Consider the following 20318-nt stretch of genomic DNA (forward strand, 5'->3'; position numbering starts at 1 on the left):
TCTGTAGCCTGCTGTCACGGCTCGATGCATGCATACAGCTCATGGATTATGCATGTGCATCAAAAAAAATCCGTTTTGTCATATTTCTCCCACTTGCTTCATAATAGATCACATCTGACAAAGAAGAATACTATTTAAGAATCTTGGCTAGATCTTTTCTAAGGTCTCGGTATGTGTGGGGATTTTCATTTAATATATATAACATTAAAAAAAAATACACAAACTTTATTTTCTGGGAAAACTCCAATAACTTTCACAGAAATCCCACCTTTCCTTTCGCTTTGTAAGGGGGGGTGTTTTCTTCCCAGCAAACAGAAACTGGCTAGAAACCCTAGCTTAGAAACTAGGGTTTCTGGATGGCTTCTCAAGGCTGGGAGACTGTGGTTCTGCTGGTTTTTATTACTTTCCCCTTCACACTTAACTAATCGTGTTACTACATTTGAAAGCAATCCTCACATCTTCAGAATCTAATGTCTTCTATTGCTTGTATATACGATTTAAACATTGTAAGAGCTGATGTTGGTAATTCCCTATCCTCACCCATGATTGTTCTCTGCTAAAATGGCAACACATGCAAGGAAGTTATGAAGCTTTGATCTGTTTTGTATGCAGTATAAATAATACCATTTTGTCCGCATTGGAACTTTAATATTCGCTTAGAGGGGGATAAACTATTTCAAACATTGCTCTTGTGTTCTGTGTTTACCATCCAAACAGGTCTTAAAATCCTTTAAACTGTTCCCAGAAACAGAGAACACATGTTCTCAGAACGGTTTAAAAGATGACTTTATTTTTAATCATACTTTCAGAGTTACAATGCTGCTTCTAAAAGGAGGCATTCCCTGCGTCTGTTTATGTCCGGGATATATGCATTTTGTTGCAGCAATATCAAGGCAAGTAAGACTGAGTAAAAGCCTTGCAGAAACCATAGCCAGGGCTGCCTAGTTTAAAAAGAAACCAAACCAAAACAAAACGCCTCAACAGCTTAAAGCGCAGAAGAAAGCTTTTTGTAATGTGAGAATTGCCCCAGGACTGAATCCTTTCAGAAATATTATGCTTACCTCTTCACGTCCTATAAAATAAACCACTGAGCTTATGCGGATTTTACTGTGTTCTTTAACACACCTGACGGAGGCCGAGACCGAAACTTCAGTGTCTGAGGCCGCTACGCTTGCCAAGCCGTTGCGGTGCTGAGGAAAGCCAAGCGCGCGGGAAAGCCCCGGGGCTGTGCCGCGCGGCGCGCTCCTCCGCGCCGAGGGCTCGCGGGCGTCCTACCCTTCGCGCCCCCGCGATGCCGCAGCGGTGCTGGAGGAAGAGGCAGTAAGCGGGCAAGTAGAAGGGGACGTTTAGGAATAACTCTGGCATCTGGTCGGGTGATTTGAGCTGAAAACCATCCTACTTAACTCAGCTGATAGACCCAGCAGCCCTGGTTTTGTTCTGCCCTGCCCTGGCTGCGCGGAGGGTGTATATGCTAACCCCGCGGGTTACTTCTCCTGAAGCACTTCTCCTCCAGACATTGATGTGCGGAAGGGAAATACGTAATCACTGGTGTTAAAAGGAACACCGCTGAGTTAAAAATCTAATGGAACGAAGAGGCTGAATGGTGCTAGAAATGACACATCTCTCAGTAATTTCGTCATGAAAGAATATTTCACTTGTGCTTTACTTGGCTCGCCAGAGCGATCTGGACTCTTGTATCCTCCTCCTTTCAGTGGTGTAGATCATCTGAAGTCAGAAAGAATTTGCTTTTTCCTTACCAGCTTTTTTTTTTTTTCCCCCCCCCCAACTTAGTGGGGACTCCAGCTTTTATCCGTTAGGGTTTTTACATATTTATTGATCCTCAGGTGAAAACTGCTTGGTATGTGCACTGGCAATGGACTAACATATTCTGCTCTCTATTTCAGTGTGAGCAAGCAACCAAAGAATTTTGGTTAGAGCCATTCTGCAAAATTGCTCTAATCCAAACCGCAACATCTTTTTGACACATTAAAACTTGCTAATTGAACCTTGGCATACATGGAGGGATTTACAAAGCCATTAAAAAAAAAACAACAACAACAAAACTAAACCAAAATGGAAACGTTCAGGCCCTCTGAAAAATTTCACTGAGGATAATGAAAAGTGTCTCATACGGCAGCGGTAGAAAAAGACCCTGAGGGAGAAGATAGAAGGGTATCGTTTAGCCGGAAAAACTGTGTTACTAATGTAATACAAGTTTCAATGTGGCAGCTCCTCAGAGCGTAAGTTTCAAGTCTGTTATCTCAGGAACTTGAATAACTTTCAGGAGAGAAGTGTCTTGCCACACTGATTCATACCTTTTTTATTTTAGTAGAAGCACGCTGGCTGGCTGAACGGGCAATTCCAACCAAAATTTTGTATAATTAAAAAAAAAAATCAACCCCATAATAAAATTTGTGACTTCACTAGAAATTATACGGATGTCATTTCAGAAAATCGCTGGAAGCTGATGACAAAGCTTTATGATTTTTCAGTGTGTTGCCATCTATCTAATCTTTATTATATGTAAGCAGTTAAGTGCTTTCTTAATTAATGCTTTCCCCAAGTGTTAGCATGTCCCTTTGGCAGAAGAAGTTATATTGTCTTCCTCTTTCAGGTCCCCTGCGATGGCTGGTGGATTGTTTGCCATTGAACGTGATTTCTTCTTTGAACTGGGTCTCTATGATCCAGGTCTTCAAATTTGGGGTGGTGAAAACTTTGAAATTTCTTACAAGGTAACACCAAAAATTGAAAAGTGATTCAGTTTAGTATATATTTTTTCTGTAAAAACTTCTGTTTGGAGTTTAGACAGACCTACCCCTGATTTGCACCCCCTCTGTCTCGTGAAGCCCGGTAGGTTTTGTTGCGAGGAGATGTCATGGCAGAGATGTGTGTCCTCAGAGGATCCTTGTGAGCTTTGGGGCAGAACTGTCAGAGAGGTGACCTCGTGCCGAGGCGCGAATGCTGAATAATCTAGATTTTGTTAACGATTTGGGATTGCACACACCTCTGAATATCTAATCTGAAACCAGACTGGCAGATTTGATGAGGGGAAGCTGTGGTCTCATGGTGAGTACAGAAGAATGTCGTTCCTAATGAAAGTGATTATAGAAAACGAGTAGCACTCCGTTTATGCATAGATGCCTGTAAAGTATACAACGATGCAACAAAAAGTAATCTGCCCTGCTTTCCTCCTCCCTACCATTTTTATGGGTGAAAAATGATCTCATATACTTTTCAAAATTTCAAGAACTTCTTTACGAGAGAAGTCTTCATAATTGAAATGCTAACTGCATAATTCATAATCACTGCAGAAGATTTTATTTTCACTCCTAGGCATATGCATGCTCTTCAGTTAGCAGGAAACATAAGATGATGATCATTAGCTTCTTGCAGCTTCAGTATGCATAATGACACAAGTGGCAGACAGCAGGAATCTGTCCCAATTAACAAACAAAAGTGGAGACTTCTAATACCCTCTGCAGCGATCTGTGAATTCGTAGCTGAATTTTACTGAAAGTGCATTCAGAGCTCCCCTAGCTACTTCTGCTCTTCGTGATTTTGAGGAAAGCTTTGAGTGCACTTGCTCAGCTGCAAATCCATATGTAAAAGGTAGTTACTGAGGATGTTACAGGGTCTTTATCCTTCTAATTCTCTATCTTGCTTAGAGTTAAGTCATGATTGAAATTACATACAGTAGTTTTGTAATTGAAGTGCTGATTATGTAGAGACCTCCAAATTGGTTTCATGTGGATCACAACCAATCTTCAGAAAAACTAAGTAACACTTACCCATCTTGCATGCTGACTTCTAGATAGCAAATATAATGGCCTTGCATATCTGAGGGGTTTTTGTGGTGAAACTTAAGACAATTAATATGATGGTCCAATGAAGGAAGTAAACTATTCTGCCCATCTTTCCTAATACTGTTAAGTCATATTTTTAATCTGGAATTCAGACTAATATGGAACATCCCCAAAGTTAGCTTGAATTTGGATTTGATGCTACATTTCAAACTTGTCAAAACTATGAGCAACTAAATTCAGATTTAGGTATGTTTTCTTTTCCCCCTAAGTGGATTATCCAAGGACATGTGGGAGGGAGGGAATTTCAGAATGGTAATATGGTTTACCTATTTTTTAATTTCAGTTACTATAGTTAAAAAAAATCTGTTTGTACTTGGAACAATGGGTTACCAAAGACATCCTTATCACCTACTAGCCTTTATTAAGAAAAACTTAAATGTGATGGGCATCTAACCAAAACCCATCTTAGTGATGGTATGGGAATTGCTTGAATAAGATCAAAATATTATTCATTCTGTCGTAATAAAAATTACCCAGTTCCAGATTTTGTGCACTCGTTCATTAATGTTTTAAAATAGCAATAGAATGAGATGGCAAACTTTTTTAAAAGATTTTTTCAAAAATAATTGAGTTGAGTAACTTCATAGCTGAGTCTAAGATGTACTCAATACAGCCTTTCATTTCAGAGATCTGTTATGTTTATACTTACATCTGAAGCAAAAATACGTAAAATATATATCAAATCGTTGGTATAGTACATACATATCAAATAAATATATCAAACAGTTGGTAGAGTAAGAAAAGTTATTGACATTTCTTCTATAATTTATTATCTATTTGTCTGTCTTAAATTCCTGTGCATATATATTAATATATCCACCTTTTCTTTAACTTGTAGATCTGGCAGTGTGGGGGAAAACTGTTATTTGTTCCCTGTTCTCGTGTTGGACACATCTATCGTCTCCAGGGTTGGCAAGGAAATCCACCCCCTGTTTACGTTGGGTCTTCTCCTACATTAAAGGTACTGTTTTGCTGCAGCCTTGAAAGCTGGTTTTTGAGTTTGGATAGCAACAGTTTTAGATAAATCTATTTAAATTATCAGTAGCAATTTAGAGAGCACTTCATCCAAAGCTATTTAATGTCTAAAGCTAAGATGGTAATCCCCATGGGAGGGAGGGCCAAGCTAGCAGTTGGTTCTGTTGAAAAGGGAATGCCCCAGCCTCGCTTAATGGTAGAAAACTAAACTGGTACCAAAAAAAAAAAAGTCTTCTATTAGTAATGTGAATTGATTAACATTTTGATCAAACAAGCACCAGGACCAGTACAAGGGAGGGTAGGGGGAAATGGGCATAGTTGGGAGGAGAGACAGAGCAATGGGAGGCAGGATAGCAAATGATATTACTTAGGGCAGGCGAGATGTTTGTTTGCCTTGTCTGAAATTAGGAAAACCATTTCACTTTTCTGAAAAGCTGATCAAAAATATTTACTGCATATCTAAACACCTTGCATGACTCTGCTCGTCTGCTTACTGAATACAACAAAACACTGCTGAGTGTTCTTAAATATTGAGTTGCTTCTCTGTTCAAGGCAACGGATGCAGGAATAGCCCTCTTCGGGCACTCTCCTATCCTCATAATAAATGTGCTTTTTTTTATAGCTTGGTTCAATTTATGCTCAATGTGGATTAAAGTAAAACTCACAATAGTTTGTGCCTTTAGTCAGATCTATTAAGACTGTTTTAACACCAGGTCATTAACACTAGAAGAACTGTACAAAGCGAGGTGTGCACTTAGAACACGTACAGGTAATATAGAGCTAAAAGCCATCAAAAAGACTGAGAAGAAAGATGTGAGGGAGAGGCTTGTTCACCAGGCGAGCTATCCATTTTTTCCCCTTCTCCAAGAAGCAATAAACTACTTAAGAAGATAAAATCTCCTTGGTGTGTCATAGCTGACCCATTTAAGACTTAATTTTTTCACCCTTAGTGGACTAATGCATATCATTCTCTGTATTAAAACTGTAGAAGGTGAATACAAACTCTAAATTGCAGTTTTGGTACACAGCAAATCATTGCAACACTTTATTGCACCCATAACTGAAGAGTCTTTATTTTCAAATAAACTTTCTCTAAACTTAGAAAAAGACTTCATGCTCTCATTAAGCAAGCCAGTTTATTTTGCTGGCTTCAATCCTAAACTGTCATTTGAAAATAATATGCATGTGTCTTGTATAAGCTGCTGAAGGTGACAAATTGTTAGTGCTATATAATAATTTCATGCTGCCACTTCTTAAGAGGAGAAATCCTTGTAATTTCTGGATTTAACATACAGTTGCCTCTGACCTGTTGTGTGTGCTTTGAGGTAGCCGCAGTGTCCTTGTTCTTCACAGAACTATGTCAGAGTTGTAGAAGTGTGGTGGGACGAATACAAAGATTACTTTTATGCCAGTCGGCCAGAGACAAAAGCGTTACCCTACGGAGATATATCTGAGCTGAAAAAATTCCGTGAAGATCACAACTGCAAAAGTTTTAAGTGGTTTATGGAAGAAATAGCATATGATATAACTTCGTATTATCCCTTACCACCTAAAAATGTGGACTGGGGAGAGGTAAGTAAAGCACATAACCTGTATTTATTTTAGGAGCTTTTTTTTTTAAAATTGGGAGTGCAAAAGGAAGCAATTGTTACTTGACAGCAATCTGAGAACAGGCTCCTTGATTACTGCTATACTAAGATATATGATACTAGCCAGAGAGCTATGGAGATATAATGCTAGGAAAAATATTGTTGTATACTTTAAGATGTGCGATTTTTTTAATTGGCTCCATAGTTCCTTGAAGGATTATTTTATCTCTGGCCCTGTCTTCAGTTATGTCTAAAGCTCTTTTTTCCATAATTGGAATTTAGGGGGTTTTTTAAAGAAAAAATATGAAACCTGTGTGCATAGGAGTATTGACAGAGATTAATAGGTGAAAATCTTCTTCTGTGAAGGCGTAGCGAATAGATAATGAAATCCAGGTGGAGTACATTCTGCCTATGTTTACTAGCCTGGGATGTATTCATACAGTTACAGCCTCAGTAAATCCCTTATCTGTATGTAATAATTTGATAAGAGTCCTTAATAGTCATTTCTAGCATTGGTGTATATGAGTATGACTTAGCTAAGTTAAGAATGTGGTTACAAATTTGGCATTTTTGCATGGTTGACTGAGAGAGACAGCATGTCACCAGGCACGTGCAGGACACCTCACTGAACACTTCCCATTTCGTTCTGGCATTAAGCCCACAGCTCGAGGAACTCTTACTGCAGGTCTCCTGCCTGCTTTCAAATTTATTTATTATTTTGCCCTTTTCAGTTGGTTCTAGCCTTGTCCTGCCTCTCCTATTAATTTCACTTTTGCAGATTGTGGAGGCAAAAATCAGAAAATCATCTCACTAGCAGAGGAGAAGTCCTGGTGTCCCACCAAATTTAACAACCTTCTTTCCCAAGATATGATGGACCTGTTTTTGTAACTTCAAGAGAGCATTAGAAAGTACAGATTTATCCTGTTTCCTATGGCCAAGATACTGTCACCTCTAATTTCTCTAAGGAATTAGTGATACAGAGCATATGCATGGTGGAAGGGGGTACAAAAAGTCTTGTATCTGAGGGACCAGGTGAACAATGCCACCTTTATTTCTTACCTAAAAGCTAGCACAAGTCATCAGTTACTAGATTAGCCTTAGACCTCCTTTTGAACTCACATAAAGGGTTAGGAAGGCATGTTATATATTACTATTTGCTGAGGTGAAAGTATCTGAAGAGAATACAGTAATAATGGCCACCTTGCAGGAAATCATCCCTGATAAAAGGAGGCGGTTCTGGTGAAGCAACAGGAAAGTCTGAAGTTCAGAGATGTCTCTGACGACTCAGCCAGTCCTCTTCACTGGCTGCTAGTTATCCTACCTCTGAGAAAATTTTTTGCCCACCTATTTGTAACACCACACTATTTGCATTTCCAAATGTCAGGAATGAAAACGGGGGGTTCATCTTCCCTAACACTCGCTCTGGAAGGCAGGTCTAAACTTAGTCCTCCAGACTGTCCTCTACCATCACAAAGAGGAAGGAGGCTCTGGCAAAGAAAATCAGTCTGGAAAGAATGTTATTTGTGTCATAAAGTCTTTGTAAAGCTGTTTGCTGCCCCTTCTGAGAAGGGAACGGGCTAATCAGCGGTTGAGGCGTGCTTTCTGACAGTACTTTTGTTCTTTATCACTATGCCTGTGCCTACCCCTCATCAATTTTATCTCTCTTTCCTGTCTAATTGCTGCTGCAGAAGGTACTTCAGAGCAGCCGGGTCAGTGGGCTGTGCTTGGCTGCAGTTAACAATGGCTGTGCGTAACTTCTCTGCATCACGTTTCTCTCATCCACAGGATGAGAGCAACTTAGCTAAGCTCCTGCTTTATTTATGAAGACCTGGGAGGCTGAACACGCTTTGATAGGAGATTGAATAAATTAAGATACTTGAAAGTCCTATGTTTTGGTGTCATTAATTTGGAGCTGAGCTTTGCAACCCTAGCTTCATCAGTGTGCTCTAACTCACATAAGAGCCTGCAAATTAGCATGGGCAGCTTGAAGCTCCATCTCCCAGAATGGTTAACATCAGTATTTAAATTTCATATGTAGGTTTGTCTCTCCTCTCCCTAGCAGATACCTGTTTCTGGTTTGAAAAATTAAGTGGGAATTTTCTGAACTCCTTCACGCTTATTTTTGCCTTGAGACTAACTTAGAGTGTAAAACCTCTTTTCCAGATTAGGGGCTTTGAAACTGCTTACTGCATCGATAGCATGGGGCACACCAATGGTGGATTCGTTGAGCTTGGGCCATGCCACAGAATGGGAGGAAATCAGGTAAGGAGCTTGGAGGCAAGTCTAAGGGAGAACTGCTTGCTGTGGATGATAACAGGCTGGTTTGCTGCTAAGGCTGTACACAAAGTCACTTAGGTGCTAGCTACAAAGATGGGAGTTGGGGATTTTCCATAAACTTACTGACATTGCTAAAATATGGGAATCTAAAAATATCATTTCAAACACAAATGGTACAAAATTGAAGGCAAATTCATAATCGCTTCTTCGGTGAAACAGATATATGAGGAAGCAAGGACTGTGTTTTAAAGCAGCTGTATCGCTGCATTAGAACAACTGCAGCTCTTAGCATTGGTACTGATTCATCATTTATCTTTGCTTAATAATTCACCCCTCAGGAAACAACCCCCTTACTTTGTCTCAATTATTTCACAAAGTTTATTTACTCTTATGGAAGTATAAAACACTTTTGTGCAGGAACTCATCTCCCACCACAGGAGACAAGAAATTCACCACAGGAGACAAGAAATTCAATACAAATTTGTCTCTGCTTCATTTACGAATTAATTGGCAGAACACAATTACTAATAGATGGTTGCAATCCAAGCTGCTATCGTGTTTGACCTCTGTCATCACAAACCTACCCACGCTACCACGCAAACATGCTGTTCTGTATTTACACCTCCTTTTTCACTTGGAAAACTTTTCAGCATTTAAAATCCGTATTTAATGCTGATGTAGATTTGACCCAGGCAAGTTTTGTCACAGCAGTTGTAAAATCACATGCAGGATGTTGCTTTTAAAAACTGTAGCTGAGTTAGCTCTTAGTAGCCCTTGGAAGTATCTCTTTTATTTTGATATTTAATGAAAAAGGTCCCTAAGCTACATCTACTGTATATGCTACCCCCAAAAACCCTGTAACGATTATTTCATACGAAGTAGCTAGGATAATCTTTTTGTATCGGGATGCATGAGTTTGATTTCCTCCATGGGTAAAATGCCAAAGTTTTACTGTCTTTTCGTGAAATTACTGTCCAGGACCAAGGACTTGCTACCAGACATTTAGAAAGGTCGTGGATTGTTTGGCCATCAAATCATACAAAGGCTTTTTAATCAAACAATTTCAGAACTCTGGGATCCCTTTATTTTTATCATTTTTGTCTTGTTAGGTAAGTTTCCTAGACTTCTAAACCCTACAGGGAAGTTCTCCGGGAAACTGAGTGTCGGGATAGTAGAAGTGCGTTACCTCATGTAAAGTCAAGAGCCCTTCTGAAAGATAGGTGTCGTAACACCAGACAATATTTTTAATGATGCAATTTCTTTTGTATTTTCACCGTTTCTAAAATATTCTTTGCTTTGAGTCAATTGTTAAAAGTTGGCTTTTTTGTTTTCTGTTAGCTTTTCCGAATCAATGAAGCTAATCAACTCATGCAGTACGATCAGTGCTTAACTAAAGGACCAGATGGATCCAAAATTATGATTACACACTGTAATCAGAATGAATACAAGGATTGGCAATACTTCAAGGTATGGAACATATGTATAGCAGAAAAGATAGTATAATTTGCATCCTGGTTTTTGCACCTTTTTTAATTATTTTTTGTATATCTGAAAATCAAGATCTACGACAAGGTTAACTGACCCAAGTAGAGCAAATTGTTAATTGCGTATTCTTGGAAATCCGTGCTTGCAGCGAAAACTTCCTCTGGGGCAAGATACTTTTGCTAGCAATTCTAGTTGCTGTCTTCTGTAGCAGAATCTTTAAAGACAATCTCATGAGGCTACATGTGCTGCCGCAGGTATGTTAGGAGTTAGCACTTGTCTCGGAGGAGCAAAGAGGATGTCCACTACCAGTGACAGTTTCTAAAAGCTTTTTCTGCCATCACCCTCTCTGCTCATATGCTTTCTATAAAGAAAGTTTCTTTATCTAATGGGCTCTGTGAGAAGATTACTTAAATGCTGAGGTGCATTTAGCAGCTAGGATTATTATATTATATTAGGTTATTATATGTAATTTTGGAAGGTCTGAATTGAAGTGTCACTGTTTAAAGACAGAAGATATTTTTACACCTACATGGGAATAGGTAAACATAGCGTTACTCTTTGCATTTTTGTGTTGTCTTTGCCTTCTTCAGTATTTCTTTTTCCTGTTCATCATCCATTCTCTAATAACATGCTGTGTTGTGAATTCTGGGTGTGGTGCCATTATGATGCTATTGCAAAATCTATGAATTTTCAATGAAGACTTGGAATGTTGGCTGATATACATGCGAGGGCTGCTACAGTCTATTTAGTCACTGCATCTGTAAGTCCTGTTATAAATTCTAGTTTTGAAAGTGTTATTTTAAAAAATGTCTAAGGTTAGATTTCTGTTTGTCTTTTAAAAAATGAGACTGAATAGTCTGAGGATGACATTATCCTTGGATATAGCTCCACATAACTTGGTTCTGTGTCCAAGAAACTCGCCTGTGTTGATTTTTCTGAAGTCTATCTAGCATATAGCATATTTATTAATTTTTTAGCTGATTAGCTGCATTGTGTTTGTCTGAAAGTTGTAGGCATTGCTGAGTGCAGTGAAATCTGTTTGTTGTCCTTTAAGTCACCCCTCTTTTTCTGATATTTGCATAGAGCTAGGAAATACAAAGCACCCTAATGCCATTTTCACCCAGCTTTCTTGTGCCGTATAGACAGACAAAATTCTTTCAACCTGAAATTTAAAAATCAATAAGCAGTGTTTTGTATTTACATCTCCTTTTTCACTTGGAAAACTTCTCGGCATTTAAAGTCCTTATTTATGCTGATGTAGACTTGACCCAGGCCAACTTCTGCTTCAATATTAGAATAATACATAGCACTTGCTAACTCTCCAGCCATTCTAGTGTGTCCCAGCATGTTACTTGGCTCTTCACGAAGCATTTCTTTTATACAAGAAAGATCCATTTCCTCCACCGTGGTACCAAGTTGTGTAATTGTTTTCTTATTTCCACAAGTTATAAGGAAGCCCAGTAGGCATGGTCTGGGCTGTAGGACAAAACACTGACTGGCTTCCAGAAGGAAAAAAAAACCAGAGGGGGTGAGAGCAAAAGGACCACCAAGGGTGTGTAACCAAGCAGAAACTAAAAATTTGGCACATTCTGCTGTGCAGGATGGAGGGTATGACCGTTTCTCCCAATGAAGAGGGTGTAAGGAACGAAAAGCGTATGAACTGCTGAAAAATGCTGCGGCCTCATGTAAGTGAAGGCTGCCAGGAGATTTTATCTGGTTGGTTGTTCCTGCCATGAACGCTTGTGTGCCAGTCGGGTGAGCGTAGCACCTGTGCTGCTTGAGCGCTGAGCAGCCGCGGGGCTTCGGTGCCCGAAAGCGAACCTCCGCAACAGGGCTGGCGCCGGCCCGCGTGCCGCGCTTGTTCAGGCATCTGTTTACCTCTCCGAGTAGAGGACCCCCGTGTCTGGCCGCGCGGCAGGGGCAGGTGTCGAGCTGAACCGACATCTGGACACGCAGGCGCCCGTGGGCGTGACGGGGCGATGGAGAGGGTCCCCGAGCCGGGGGGAGCTGGGCCGGCGCGGTGCCGTGGGTTTGCTCCGGCGCGCTCCAGGCTAGACGCAAGCGGTCAGCGAGTCAGGGCTGCGCCCGGCGCCAGCGAGCGGAAGAGAGGCCGCAGGCCGCTTGGCGGATGCGTGAGACGCGGGCACGACAGCGAGGAAGGAGCCGAATGTGCGAGCCCCAGCCGGAATGCGCTAGCCACGATAGCCCTGCAGTTACTTAGGCAGCCTGCTGCTGCTGCAGAGGCCAGGCTTGCTCTCACGCCCTCTCCTCTTCCTTCTACCAGTCAAAAAAGTTACTGCTTCTTTTTATCGCAGCGTGGTTAACGTCGGTGTTGGGCAGTCGCTTTACGTGAGGGCTCGCCAAAGGAGGATCTGCCCGGTGAGGTCGGCTGCCATCCGCCCAGTGAGTTAGCTGCCCTCGAGAGTTAATCCTTTGTTTTGGTTGCGGGATGGGTGAAAAGGCTGTAAGCACTTTAGACACAGTTTTGGTCATTTTCCTAGCAGTTTGTTGCCTAAGAGAAATGGGAGGCATCTCAAGTGGACCTACACGTATCAAACATTCCATAATATGAAGGCTGTGAAAGTCTAGGTTTAACAAATAGTAAAACGAGCATAGAACTGATCTGTTCTGGGACCCTGAAGGCTGGTTTTGTAAATAGTTATATTACAATTGTGAAGAAAATGTTAAAAAAAAAAAAAAAAAAACCACACAACACGTGTTCCTGATGGTTTTGTTTTCCAGAATCTGCACAGATTTACTCACATTCCATCAGGGAAGTGCTTGGATCGCTCCGAAGTCCTCCATCAAGTTTTCATTTCAGAGTGTGACTCCAGTAAAGCAACACAGAAATGGGAAATGAACAACATCCTTAGTGTGTAGACAGACAAAACCTACCTACTGACACATTAATTTGTACAGGACTGAAAATAGCCTGAAAACTGCTGCAATTATTAACTTTGTACAGCTGCGAGCCTCCTGGCTTGGATGAAGGACATAGATGAACTGTGATTATTACAATAACATTATCATCCGCAGTTAATGTTTACAAAACTGCTTTACCTTAAACTCTGTAGATGTTTACATCTTTTTGTTTTAAGATGTTGGTAAATTAATATGCTGTTAGCTATGTTTCATAGGAACATAGCTAAAAGCGTTGTCTTCTTTGGGATTACACTCAGGGGTCTGAAGGCAGTTTTTTTACACACACTTGAAAAGGTTGGAGTAACCAGATTTTCATAGAACTTGGTGATTATCAACCTGTTGTATATTTTTATTTAATTTTACATCTTACTAAGCACTGCCACAGGTTATTAGCCAGGGTGGCCTTCTCTCACAGTCATGCTGCTTTTTTGGAAGGTGAATTTCAGCATATTTAGTGCCTCTTTCATTTCTCTCTTTCACAAGAAAAGCATTTGTTGGAAATTATACAATGGATTTTTCTGAACTGTCACCAGGGGTAGGGACCAACTGTACCACCCCGTGTAATTATTGTGTTACTGAAGACAAATTTCTTTTGGCAGTTTGGCTGCTCTACTTCAACTGGACGCTGTGTACGGTACAAAGAAGAGCTTAGTGTCGAGTTTAGCACTAATGTGGTACATTTTAATGGAAGTCAGCACCCTCGCGATTCCAGTTAAGAATTTATAAGCACTAACTTGCTTGTTTAAACCATGCCTTACATAAAAATGATTTTTTTAAAAAAGGAAATAAAATAAAGCTGCACAATTATGTAAAACTTAGAAAGAATCCAATGCTTCATTTATATTGTTATTTTAAATGGAAATCACTTACAGGTGGACTAAAACTTTTAATTAGGAAAAAACATCCAGCTTTTTAACACATCTGCGTAATTCTTTACAAGGACATCTGTCAGCTAGTTTGGATGCCAGATTTAGATTTGAAAAGAGAAATGGAAATCCTGAAACCGCATTTATTCATACTAATTTTCATCTTATTTTTCTCATTGGAAACTTCCTGAGGGATTACGAATACAAAATACAACCACTTGGTGCTATAGTGTACAGAGCAGAATATGAAGAAGAAGTTTCTAAAAATGTTCTGCAGAGGAGTTTATGTGAGCTCCCCTAGGAGTATAAATATTTACTCTGAATGAACAGAGAGGTGGAGGAGAAATGACTTATCCTCACTTCCTTATTCCAGATTTTGCGACTGTTAGATGTTGACATCAGTGTGCTGATTTCATAAGAGTTATGCCTATAACATGCCACACTATTAAATACGACTAAATACTTCCCTGAAATCTAGAATAGCATTGCATGCAGCTTCCACTGATGTTAACAAGGGTTATGTATCATATTTGGTGACAGAGTTTGATCTTTATAGGGCAGTCTGCACTGATCTATTAGTTTGGGATCTTTCCTAGTTTCTTTAAACTTCTCATCTATCCTTTCAGAGCTATGAAAAATAGAAAATAAAGGAGGGAGAAACTGGAAAAAAAGGAAAATAAGGGTGTGTGCCAGTAATTGTTCCTTGTGTGTATGAAAACTGACTCAATTTTTGTGTGTTGGGTAGATTAATTTAATCATACGACTATGCAGAAGAGAAGGAATGGTGGCACATAAATTGTGCGGGTGTGCGTTTTAAATGGGTATTTTGTGCAATTCATTGAAAGCTGATGCTGTACGTGTATGTGAATCTGTTTGTGAGACTGAAACCTTACAAAACATGGGATGGTAAGAAGCTGTTGCTGTAATGACTTTTTCCTACTATAGCAGGCTTGGAAAAAAAGAATTCCCATATTCTTGCTTTGTAAGTTGACGATAATATCACTATGCATTTCTACATATTTTATAAATTTGATTTATGCAGATTTTGATACACTGTATGTTTCTGTAGAAATTGTATAAATCTTTTAAAAGTTTATTAGGGATAAATCTGGGAAACCTATGTAAATCTCACTTATGGGTTGCTTGTTTTTTAGGTGAAGTAAATAAAATATTTGCATTTTTGGGTTTACTATACTTTTACAGAGTATAAATGGATTATTATCATTATAGAAAACCCATATCTCTAAATCTAGACAACTTCAATATTACAAACGTACAAATATTGTTTTATTTTCTTTCTTATCTAGGTACCTTTTAACGTATCTGTGGGGACTCAGGTTTTTTTCCAGTGAAGTGAAAAATGAAATTCCCACTGAGAGTTGCCACATGGACACATTTGGATTTTTGTATCACCTGCCCCGATCTAATTAGGTAGATACCCTCATAGAAAATGAACTTGAGAATGGTTTCTAAATTGGAACCAAAAGTCAGGACTAGTTGGTAGTGTTTTGACTTTGTTTTATCTTAGTCCTTTTATGTTTCCATAACAAACATGTTTCAATCAAACATTGGTGTTAGAAGGTTTCTTTGCACAAGAGTGTGCAGTTAAATCAGGACACGGAAGACACAGGTTCTGGCCTAAGAGCAAACCTAAATGCTGAAACCTACAGCACTTTCTTATAGATGAGGTTCTTGTTTCCCAGCTATGTCTGTCAATGCACTTTCATGTATTCAGATTCTGAAAGGCTCCTTTGGCAAAACCCTGGAGGTATAGCTGCAGCCTGGTTCATGTAGGAGATAAATACCCTGTTACTATTATTTATTACCTGGATAGGAAGGAGGGGACATCCTTCTTCGTTACTGGAGCTCCTAGCACCAGGAGCACCAACAGCACCCTGTGAGCAGTACCAAAGGCGCTGTCCCCATTGATGGCATCCCAGAATCAATTCATTCTCTTTCCCTAATACCAGTCAATCCCCTTTACTACTGTCTGCTTCTTCCATACCATCTGCCTCCAAACTGCAGTCCCAAAAGGCAACAGTCAAGATCAACTTACTGCTCTGAAACTAGACCAGGAAGCCTGAGATCTATTACACTATGCCATATTTCATGGATATTTCCGATCTATGAGACTTTTCACGAGAAAAGAAAAAACACGCCATCTGCCTATAAAAAACACACAAAGGTGCTTTGCTAGATGTTGCTGTATATCAAGTACAATTTTCCTTTTAGGCTAAAGAAGGTCAAATTATGTAAGATCCAGAGAGGCATAGGAATTTCAGACCATGCAGAAGAAATTATCTATCTACACCATTGAACACAAACTGGTTTTTTGTAAAAGCATTTATTGTTTGTTCCCTGCCCCTGAGCTTAGATCCATCAATTGTAATAGGTGAAAAGAAACAGCTCGGCAAAAACAAATTAGCAGCGTTTCCGTCTCTGGTTTTTCTTTTCCTCACTATAAAAGGCACGGGAATACTAGGTCTTGCTGTGTTCTGGAATCTTATCTTGCTACACTTGTGAGAGACATCCTTGAGAAGCATCAGTGGTTATCTTCCAGGGTAATATTTACTTTCTGGAAACATCAGAAGTGGTTGCCAGCGTTTAGTCCTCTGGTTGTTGACTTCCCTTCCCCTGCAAGCCTCCTCTGAACTCCAGTAGTGTTGGAATATTAAGTTGTGTAGCTTGGCTGGCACTGTAGAGGAGGACTCTCTATGTAGAACGAGTCTAGGTAGAAAAACTGATGGGCTATCAAAAAGCGTAGGTGAGTTTGCCCCACTTTGGGTTTTAAAAAAAAAAAAAAGTACATAAACTATGAGTGACCCCTGGAGACTGAAGCCACTTTGGCCCTCCTTTCACTGTGGGGACCCTCCGGGCATCTTCCCTCATGCGCTGCCGCCTCGCTCGTCGCACCCGCAGCTGCACGAACCAGGACACAGCACAGCAGAGGTGGGAAGAGGCGTTCGTGTGGGTTACACATCTCGGTAGCCCAGTGAATGGTTAGCAACCTTTTCTTTTTAAATCTTAAAAACATAGTCCTTTCTTCACACTGAGAAACAAAAATCAAGTTTTCATTGCCATGTAACGTGGGTCCCGGTAAAAGAAGAAATAAGCCACCTGCACGACCCTTAGGTTTCTCGCCACGTTGCACTGCTCTGCGGCTGTTCTGGACAGCAGCGCGAATGGAGGCTCTTCAGCAAGGTAGTGGCATAGCTTATGGTCTGATGGATCTTAACTCGCCCATGAAAAAGGCAAATTTCTTCAGCTGACAGGTCCACAAAGATGACAAGGATCAAAGCCTGCAAGGAGAGTTCGAGCTGTTCAAACACCAAGGTGAAAAGGTATGTTTGCGTGTTAGATCCCTTCTTTTTCTCACTAAGAATATGCTTCACTGAAAAATGCGGTTGCTTTAGGGAGAAGAACAGTGCCCCATCCAACGTGGAGCGCAGATAAAGCAGGGCTGAGGGCTTCGTAGGTCCCACGGGCCTCATGAATGCGATCACTGGGCGTGAAAGCAGAACAGCCGCCGCTGAGCTGCCAGTTCAAACAACTCAGCGATGCTTCTTGTGCAGGAGTCATGTCTCCTGTGCAAGAAAGGAGCAGAAAGGTGGGAGAAGCAGCATAGCACTAACCTGTATTAAATAACAAAAAAACAAACAAAAAAACCAACCACCCCAAAAAAACCAAAACCAAATTCTGATGCCTGAGGTGCACGTCATGCCAACAGCAGCCCTCTGGCTGAGCATCCCAGGGGTCCTGAAGAGGGAAGGGAAAATGGAAAATGAACGGAGAGGTGGTTTTTTGCATTCCTTGAAAGGGCTGCTGGTGGCAGTGTGCGTCAGTCAAGAAGACAGGCTTTCCGAATCACATGAAGGCACTAGAGTGGAAATAGGAATCAAACTATAGCCTTTTCCCTTGAAATTTATGGGAGGATTTCCTGGGGAAAATAGAGCGGGCCAGTATCTTTGAACAAGCCCTGACATTAAACTGTGGTGGATCTTTGAGTATGAAGTCCTCCGGATCTTCTGTGGGTGGGTTCGTGTTCTCTGGGTTTGGCCAGCCACAGAGCTACAGCACTAGCGCTTACGGGGGACAGCTACGGCCAGAGCCATCCAGACTGGCACCTGCACTTCTGAGGGCTGTGGGGTGAAGACGTGGCTTCTGCGAGCTGTGCTTCCATGCAGCCAGGGATCTCATCCCACTGGGGAAGCACCGTGTCGTGCTGTGGTACACCCCGGAGACCCCGAGCCCTACCGGGCAACGCGTGCCTTGCTAGCCTGAGCCTGCAGGATGGCTATGCCCTCTTGCCAGAGCCCTCCAGGCCGCCACGGTTGCCCAACAGGCAGCTACGATTGCAATTTTCATATTTTTATTTCTGAGGCAGCAGGAGCAATGGACAAAAGTAGAACTGGATGAAAGTAGAAGCCTTCTGGAGGATTCTTGTGGGTTCAAAAGAAGGGAGATTTGGGAAGAGCTGACCGGGAGAAAAAGCGCGCCAAGCTCCAGAAGTGCTTCTAGTCATACTGCTCTTTCAGTTGCCCTGAGGAATGCCCTGAAGTCCTACCTGTCCTGAAGATGCCAAGGAACCTCTAAAGAGAGCCAGTCACCCTGGCGATGGAAGGGAAGGCTGCCTGTCCTGCCGTCTGGGAGTGAAGGTAAGATGGTGTGGGGTGTTGCTGAGGAAAATGGTTCTGTAACCTTACAGCAGAGTGGGGTCTGGTGACTACTGACATTAAAGCTATTGGGGATAAAAGTAATGTTGAACTTGGCCATTCCCAGTTGGAGATGGGAACCATTCCTTCAGCTCTTTTTTTGCCTGTTACAGTATCCCATTATCTTCTGTGTGATGGTTATGAGAGGAATGGAGTCCACGCTCCAGAAATATCGGGAGCCTTTGTCACTGATGGACAAAGTTAAAAAATATTTTGACTTAGGATAAGAACTGAGCTTAACATAAGAACTTAAAAAGTACATGCAAGATCAGACCAAACGTCCAGCTAGCACTAGCACTCCAGCTAGTTCTCTGCTGGAGAACTGTCTCCCTCAGTGGTCAGTAGGATCAATGTGGTCAAGGAGTGCAGGGCAGAGTGAAAGGACGGGGCAAGGATCCTTGTCTAACATTGTCCCTACTTCTGGCAACATACAAGTGGAGCACTTTCTGAGCCGGAGATGGTATCTTCTATTTAATTGTCCAGAATTTGTCCAACTGCCGTTTGACTCTAGACAGACTTTGGTCATGTGTCACATCTGATTATGCAGAAAGTTTCAAGGCTTCTGAAGAGGCACGCTGGCTCTGCAGTTCAATCCTCTGCTGAGGCAAATCAGCGAGACATAGGAGAATTATGAAGGCTTGTTAAAGGTCTTAATTCCCGAAGGAGCAGCTAGTGCTAGGGCAGTGCTGGGTCCAGCCAGCCAGGAGCTAGCTTCAAGGTGGCAGCACTGACAATAACATCGTCACAGCACACTTCTCAAAGGGCTTTTAGAAGGATGTGGTCCTGTCCACACAAACGTCACCCCTTCAGCTCTGCTGGAGAACTGATTTATGGGTGTAAACTTTACCATTAGATGTTAGGGCCAGGAGCCATTGAGAACAGCCATACAACTTACAGGTGGAGCACCGGATTTGCTGGCTATATTTTTCTGGGGGTTGACTCCATATTCAGTCCTGGAACATCAAGAGTCTCTCCAACACTGAGGCTAGGGGCGATACTTGATCTCAGGATCTCAGGATAGTCGGAGCAACGTACAGGTTCACTCAGTAGTTGGTGCTGGCCTGTGGCAACTATTTAATTGCACTGGTGAAGAGAAATTTGTGTAGGCAGGCAGTATTTTTACCAGATAGGTCTGAATCTCGTGCACATCCCACAGTTAGCAGACTTACGCGTCCCTCAAGGGCCGCGTGCACTGGATAACGCAGCAGCGAGCTCGACATCTGGGCTCCGTTACGGGATTCTTGACACTGGATTCAAAAGGAATCGTGGAAAAGCAGACGGGGCTGTGATGCAGCTCAAACGAGAGGCCCAGCAATTTCGGAAATGCAGGGGTTGCTGGCAAAACACTTAGATATTTCAAGATGTGGAAAGAAATGAAAGCCAAAATGAGAAAAGAAGCAGAAAAATAATTATACGCTAAGGATGGTAAGGCAAGTGAAGCAGGATCAGTGACAGTCACCACCACAGCAAATAATCCATCACTGAGCAATAAGTACTAGATTATGTACCGATATTCTACACAAGATGCCTGTGATAGACAGCTATGAAAACAGTTCAATAGATCATTAGGATGATCAATAGGAACTCCTATTCCATTTTTTTCTGATCTCTCCGCACCCGTTTGCAATT

The 20318-nt window shown here is 41.3% G+C and overlaps 1 protein-coding gene across 2 annotated transcripts in view; it reads left to right on the forward strand.

The window, feature by feature from the left end:
- Positions 1 to 13235, forward strand: part of GALNT7 (polypeptide N-acetylgalactosaminyltransferase 7) — a gene marked incomplete at its 5' end in the record, with an annotated part of 71104 nt that extends 57869 nt beyond the window's left edge. For both annotated transcript variants that reach the window (XM_081999578.1, XM_081999577.1), the window contains 6 exons: positions 2615 to 2732; positions 4702 to 4824; positions 6192 to 6410; positions 8591 to 8689; positions 10043 to 10171; positions 12932 to 13235. In XM_081999578.1, the coding sequence (XP_081855704.1) occupies positions 2615 to 2732; positions 4702 to 4824; positions 6192 to 6410; positions 8591 to 8689; positions 10043 to 10171; positions 12932 to 13069 (826 nt within the window). In that variant the 3' untranslated portion in view covers positions 13070 to 13235. The remainder of the gene's footprint in view (positions 1 to 2614; positions 2733 to 4701; positions 4825 to 6191; positions 6411 to 8590; positions 8690 to 10042; positions 10172 to 12931) is intronic.
- Positions 13236 to 20318: the final 7083 nt, after the last annotated feature.

This window comes from Phaethon aethereus (assembly GCF_964289735.1).
Source record: "Phaethon aethereus genome assembly, chromosome: 4".
NCBI lineage: Eukaryota > Metazoa > Chordata > Aves > Phaethontiformes > Phaethontidae > Phaethon > Phaethon aethereus.